This window comes from Anarrhichthys ocellatus, unplaced genomic scaffold (genome assembly GCF_004355925.1).
Source record: "Anarrhichthys ocellatus isolate YVR2014 unplaced genomic scaffold, GSC_Weel_1.0 scaffold22, whole genome shotgun sequence".
Classification (NCBI taxonomy): Eukaryota; Metazoa; Chordata; class Actinopteri; order Perciformes; family Anarhichadidae; genus Anarrhichthys; species Anarrhichthys ocellatus.
This window is the reverse complement of record NW_022280052.1, coordinates 3065091-3072019: the sequence shown is the minus strand read 5'-3', so window position 1 is coordinate 3072019 and position 6929 is coordinate 3065091. Positions and strand designations below refer to the sequence as shown.

Sequence of the window (6929 nt, the reverse complement as noted above, 5' to 3'; positions counted from 1 at the left end):
GGCGCCTCTTGCTTTTTTTTTTTTGTTTTCTGTTTCTTTTCAGCCCCCCCACCCCCCCCCCAACCCCCCCCCCCCCCCCCCCCCCCATAAATAAGTGTGTGCTGATTTGATATGTACACACAACTTTGGACATGCAGTGTATCGACTTGTTGTCTTTATTTGTCTCTCACACCCATCTTTTATCAATAAGTCGGATACCTCGATAGCACTGAACTGTGCAGGTTCTACTCGTAACATACTGTACAGTGTCTTCTGTGTAGCACTTGTTGAACATTTGACTGGCTGTTTTCACTTTGCTCTCTCACACCCCGTCTTTTTTTGTCTTTCCCTTATATCTTTACATTTCAGATGGCAGCCCTGCAGAGTCCGTTCTACGGGGATAAGATGAACCTTTACTCCCTTTGTAAGAAGATAGAACAGTGTGACTACCCCCCTCTTCCCTCAGACCACTACTCAGAGGAGGTACGTACTGTAAGAGTTGCCTTTTACTGCGACGGTAAGTAGTTGTGGAGCTGCTCAGTGTCTTAAAATGACTCCTGAACTCCTCCTAAAAGAAACTTAAAAGCATATTTTAAGTGAGCTATACCGTTTTAAGCAGCGGTGGACGGTTTCGCAGATTTTTACTTATTAAACTTGTTTTTTATTTTTTTTTAATATGTGAGTGAAATCCACCCAGCTGTCTGAGCTACAGTACAGTATGATATTGCTCCGTGATCAAAAGAGCGGTGGCTATGATTCTACCCGTCTGAAAATGAAATGCACATATCAAAAGCATCTGGCCACGCTGCAAATTAGGGTGAAACTAAATGGGCTGGAGTGTCATGTTTCCCTAACTAAATGTTAGATCATCTGCTGTAGTTCTATGTACACATGCACACAAATGTAATGTAGTCGGGCTGCGGTTAAAGATCGCCGTATTGCTGATTGCCGGTGACGTATATGTGTGTGCGTGTGTGTGTGTGTGTGCATGCGCATGGCTTTGTGTTTGCATGCCCTTTTTGTGTGGGTGGCATTTTTTCCCCCAACATTTCTGTCTTTTTCCTCTTAAAAACATTATGTCAAGTGTATGCACATGCAAAAACTCAGGCACTGACTGAAAGGCACACACACACACACACACACACACACTGCAGACATTACATCCATTAAGCAATGTCAATGTGCTTTCTTATGGGCAGACTAAGCTTTGTGAGTTATAGCAAGTTGTATAGTCCTTGAAATAATGAAATATCAGAAAATAGTGACAAAATGCCACGGATACGTTTTTAGAGCCTGTGGTGACATCTTCAAACATTTTTTTGTCCCCTAATTAACAGTCCAGAACTGGAAGATATTCACTTTGCAATTATGTAAATCTGAGACAAACAGCACAACCTCACATTTGAGAGCCTGAAACCAGCAAACGTTTGACATTTTCTACTTTAACGATTAATTCACATTTAAACAATTCTTAAAATTGTTGCCAATTACTTTTCAAGTCAATTAATCAGTTATTTTGTCATTTCTAAATGACATATATACTACATTACAACTAACCTTTTGGAAACCTGCTGAGTTGTTTAATCCAATACAGTGAACATCACGTGTGCATTATTCTTCAGCAAACATTTTTGTTGTATTGGTTTTATTAACGGTGGGAAATGAAAGGAAACAGATGGAGACTGTGTAACATAACTGCATTAATTACATACCTGTATTACATACATGTCATATAGTTATGGGGCTCAAACCTGGAAACACACTGGTATGGTCCTTTATCTCTATCTGGCATTTTGCTCTACTATCAGAGGAACTGCATGCACAAGTCCACTGTGGCTAAGTGTAAGTGGCTATCGTTATTCATGTGTCTCTAGTGAAATAGTGAACCCTGATGAGAGGCTTTGTTATTCTGTGGTATTTACTTCATTACGTCCATAAATGCTAATTGCGTGGTGTCTCAAGCCTCTGTAGTGTCTATGTGTGTGTTTTTTTATGTGCAAGAGCAATTGTGCAAGTGTATATTTTGCTACAAGAGCTCTCTCTCCACACGCACATGCACGCACCACGCTGAGCTCCTGCGTTGCCCCACATGTCACCCCCATCCAGGAGAAAGGGAGACAAAGCGAAAGAGAGAGGGAATGATAGAGCGAGAGACAGGGCGATGGAGAGATGGAGATGAGGGGGGTGCCTGCAGCGCCTGTCTGGATGTAAACAATGCTCCTGAAGGATCGGCAGCAAACTGTCAGCTGCTCATCTTTGTTGTGTCATTTAACCATCTCCGTCTATGCTTCCCCCCCCCCCCCATGCCCCCCTCACCCCCCCCACCCCCCCTCCCCCCCCCCCCCCTGCCCCCCCCCCCCCCCTCCTCCCAATGCAAGGAAGGGCATGATTATTTTACATATCTCCCCCCCCCCCCCCCATATCTCCATTCTGTGGGACTAATTCTCAGACTGTCTGAATTTGCATCTTTCTCTCACTTTCTCTCTCGCTCTCACACACAAACACAGCGGCTGACGAGAACTCGTCCGAGCCTGAGCCACGCAACAGCGGCCAGGAAGTCGGCAGAGGGTTACCATAGCGACCTCGCGTAGATGTTTTTATTTATTTATTTATTTTGCTTTTGCTTTCCTCTCCATCTTTTATGCTCTTCTCTTTTTTTTTTTTAATGATGGCGGTGGCTGTTCCGCCTGCGAGCCTGTCTATCTATCTGCTCCAATCAGCCGCTTCGCTTGGCTTCAAGTGTAAGTGCTGTCTCCGGACGGCAATGGAGTGGCAGGTGTGTGTGTGTGTGTGTGTGTGTGTGTGTGTGTGTGTGTGTGTGTGTGTGTGTGTGTGTGTGTGTGTGTGTGTGTGCGCGCGTGTGTGCGCGTTGGGGGCTCAAATAATAATGGATTGAGAAAAATCAGTGATTAGTGCGCTAACGCGGCCTCGCGCCGTCGTCTCAGCTCGATTACTTGTTGCCTCGTTATTACTTAAGGCTGCGTAAGAGCTCATCTAGAGGAGAGAGAGGTTTGTTCATCTCTGGAGTTGCTCTTTTGCAGTTCGGTCTCACTGGCGTCTCACTGACTGTTTCGTTTCTCTCTCTCTTCCTCCCAACCAACAACCCTCCTCCTGTCCCTCTCACCAGCTGAGGAACGTGGTAGATATGTGCATCAACCCCGACCCGGAGAAGAGGCCGGACATCGCCTATGTGTACAACATTGCCAAACACATGCAGAACCAGACACAGGGCAGCTAAGCCCGGAGTTTCACACACATAGCTCGCAGAACTCCTCCCCCACTTCTCTCCCTGCTTTTCATGCTCGACTCGGACACATCTGTCTGCTTTTATACAATTTAGCTCTTTGTGATAAATAGTATGTGTAACGGATTTATTTTCAAGGTGATACAGTTTACAACATGACTGACATCCAAAACCTTCTCTGCCCTAGGATAAAGACTATAGAGATTATACCTTTTTTATCAGATGGACCTCTGATTCCTTAGACTTCAATATTGTTACAGCACTGAACATCAGTGTTCTGTAACTCACTGATGTGTTATTTGCGATGGCTTTTAAACGCATGTCCTCTGTATTTCCATGTAGTGAAGTTAAGCCGTTCTTCAGCAGCCGCTGTGAGCAGATGCTATTTAAAGCAGACAAACTGGAGAATTGAATTCTTTGTTTTTGTTTTTTTTAAAGGGAGTTAGGTGTTACATGCTCCCGATCCTCAAAACAGTTAATCAAGACAAAGATCAGGTACATATAAAAATGACCTTTTGAGAGTTTGGTAGGACTCATGAGACCTGTGGTCAGCAGCAAAAGAAACAAAAGAAGACCATGAAAACTGAGGGCAATAGTTAAATTAGAGTGGAGAGATTTGAGTGTTTTTGATGGCTGAAGCGTTGCCGTGTTGCACTTTCTACCCTGGTAATGGAAGGCTGGCAGGATGATCATGTCTAATGAATGTATTAGGAAAGGAAGGATGATTTAGAGGGTAGACTAGAGATGTGCCGGGGGGAGAACATGGGCAAATGTCTCCACAACACTTTGAATGCAAGTCATTTTGACACCGATGTATTGTCTTTGAAAAATTCAGAATATCTCTTTTTTTTTTTTTGACAGCCTAGAAGGAGCGGTAAGCTTTAAGAAAAGCAGTTTTACGTCTGCTGTTTACCTTAGTCACTGACACCAAAAGACTCCTTCCTTGGTTTAACTTACGGTATTTTTCCTTTTTTTTGTAAATCACAACGAAGACATGACAAAAAAAGAAGAATCTAAAGTCAAAACGCAAAGTTCTCCCTCACGGCCCAGTGGCTGCATTTGACCCCCCAGAAAGTTAGTCTGTTTTGTGATCGTTAATGTCGCGTAAGTTTGCAGCGTCGTCGTCTTGTTAAGTAACAAACAAACTTGAAGAGAGAGCAGATCCTCGCCTTTGTGAAGCCGTCCATGTCATAAGTAAATCACAGCGTACCTAACCTTTGAGATACCAAAGAGAAAGTCACACATAGAAAGAGCAGTTTATATATGTTAAGGTGTCTTTCATGAAAATAATATGTTAAAGTATTGTACTGAGAAAAGCAAGCACCAACGGTCCTCTTTTTGTTTTGCTGTACATATTGTAGCGTAGACGTTGCGATAGATTCAATGCTGTCGGGTTTTAGGAACCCTTTATTCATTTGGTGGAACAGCTTTTTTCTATTCTTTTTTACAGTGAGTAGGTTTACACCAGTGGGTCACAAATACACAACACTCACGACCACTAGTTTACAAAATAACAACGATACCACATGAAAGGTACAGTCAGTAATTAATGATCAATGACGCTTTAATTTAGCGTCTTACCAAAACGTCTTTAAACGTCATCAAATAGCCTGTTAACCGCTCATTGGAATTATTGTACGTGTATGCCCCATGTTTCTTTTTCTACTTAACCTTCAATACTACTTACATGTGTTATATTCAAAATCAAAGCTTATAAGTGCAAGAAAATGTAAGTTATTTTGTTTTGGTCAGCATAACATTTTGACGTGTGTTGATAGTTATTTGTCTTGAGACTTGCAAATACAATGTTAACCTTTCTCTCTTCCCCCCCCCCCCCCCACTGCAGTAAAACTGTTTTGTTTTCAGTTAATATCTTGTTCATGTTCTTCAGCTGTTTGTCTCTACATTCTCCTAACGACAGCATCTGTAACATTTAAGTTTTTAATCACTTTTAGATATTGAGTTTTGATGCTTTACAGAACTCCTTAAATACATTATTTACCAGCAAAATACTAAAATGCTGACTCTTATTTTTTTATTGACATGTAAATTAATGCCCATTCACAACGCCAACGCACCATCATCGGTTATGAAAATGCTCCAGAAAAGAATATTCATTGAACGTCGCCTAGTTAGTTATTAACATGCAATATGCAGTGCATAGTCGAGTTTTAATTGAATTTTTTAAAATCCTCACTAGCAGGTTTATAGCACACAGTGCAGAGTCACTTTTAAGGATTATGGCCATTTGTTGGTGGGGAGCGTTTTTGTCTTTGTGTAACATGTGACCGTGCTCTCCTTGATCTCTGCCGTTTACCTCGGCTCAGTTTGCTCGTCCACAGGCCCTCTGGGTAGTCCACAAATTAGAATATTGCAAATAATATTTATTGTTTTAGTTGTTTTTGTTGTTTTCTGAACATCATGTCAAATTAAAGACCCTCATCACAAACTCCTTGTATACTGACTAAATGCAATAAAGCTTTCAAACTTCTGTCGCCTCTTACAGCGAGTGCTCTCATCGGGTTCAAATGAGTTTCACATCTCAACACTTGCTCTCCAAGAAATGCAGTAGTAAAAAAAAAAAAAAGTACACTCCGGTAACGTTTATGCCAAACGTTACCAAGGCCGGCCGGTATGATGTAGTTGCAGCGGCGTGGCAGTTTCACACCTGCAGTTCTGAAGCAGTTGGGCTGTTTGTAAGGAAGGACTAAACCTTCGAAGGCCAGAATGAGCCTTCGAAGCAATTTTCTATTGGTCTACAAGTTCATGTGATATGTATATTGCAGTGATAGAATGCCACCTGAACATGGATACCTATAAATATGATGACGTGTTATAGTTCCTGACTAGTTGGAACTTGAGGATGGCCTTAATGCTATTTAACCACTCGCAGCACAATGGCTTCTTATGCGATACTAGCGGCTACATGGAATGAACTACGTGTCCTCCAGATCTGGATTAAAGGAAGCTGCATTTGTCATCTACATGAACATGCAAAGAAGTGATTATTTCTTCCAACAAGAAAAGATTAAATGTGATTTTTTTTTTTTTTACTATTTCATTTTTGAGTATTTAATACAAAGGTGGTCTGATACTATTTTCAATTTTTAAATTATGATGGATTATAAAAGGTCATACAAATATGAAAGGTAAAACTGTAAAAACATGAAAACGGCAGCTGATAAAAAGGCAGAACACTACCGAACATGAATTGCCTGCAGATGACGCAAGAATCAACATTTCTATCCGTCTGCAGGACTTAACTGCAGCTTCTTCTTCTTTAGTTGGTGCAGTTCAGCATGTGTTCAAAAATATGGACAATATGACATGATCTCAACAGAACAATAAAGCACAGATTACGATGATATAAAGCCGTGCTATACAAGCGTGACTTTAAATAAACTGCCAGTTTAAGATTCTACGGTTTGACAAACTGTTCATAGCTTTAATATCATTGCTCTAAATGCGTGCTACGCTTTTGACTTTAGCATAGTTTCAGAAAAGGCTTTTGTAAGATGACCAAAAGACACCTTTCATTTTATCAGGCGTGCTTTGTTTTTAACCTTCAACTGTGTGTCGTGGTGTAATCTCTCATCACGATTCAAATTTTAATCAGAAAAACATGTTTGTGCACATTGAAAGATGAGAAGAAATATAACCATTTAACAAAACACTTTGGAGCGCTGTCGAGCAGGACATTAGGAGT

General features: G+C 41.3%; 1 protein-coding gene across 4 annotated transcripts in view; it reads left to right on the top strand.

Moving 5' to 3' along the window:
- Positions 1–5714, top strand: part of nek7 (NIMA-related kinase 7) — a 64017-nt gene extending 58303 nt beyond the window's left edge. For all 4 annotated transcript variants that reach the window (XM_031859415.1, XM_031859412.1, XM_031859413.1 and 1 more), the window contains 2 exons: positions 349–462; positions 3107–5714. In XM_031859415.1, coding sequence (XP_031715275.1) covers positions 349–462; positions 3107–3217 — 225 coding nt within the window. In that variant the 3' untranslated portion in view covers positions 3218–5714. The remainder of the gene's footprint in view (positions 1–348; positions 463–3106) is intronic.
- Positions 5715–6929: the final 1215 nt, after the last annotated feature.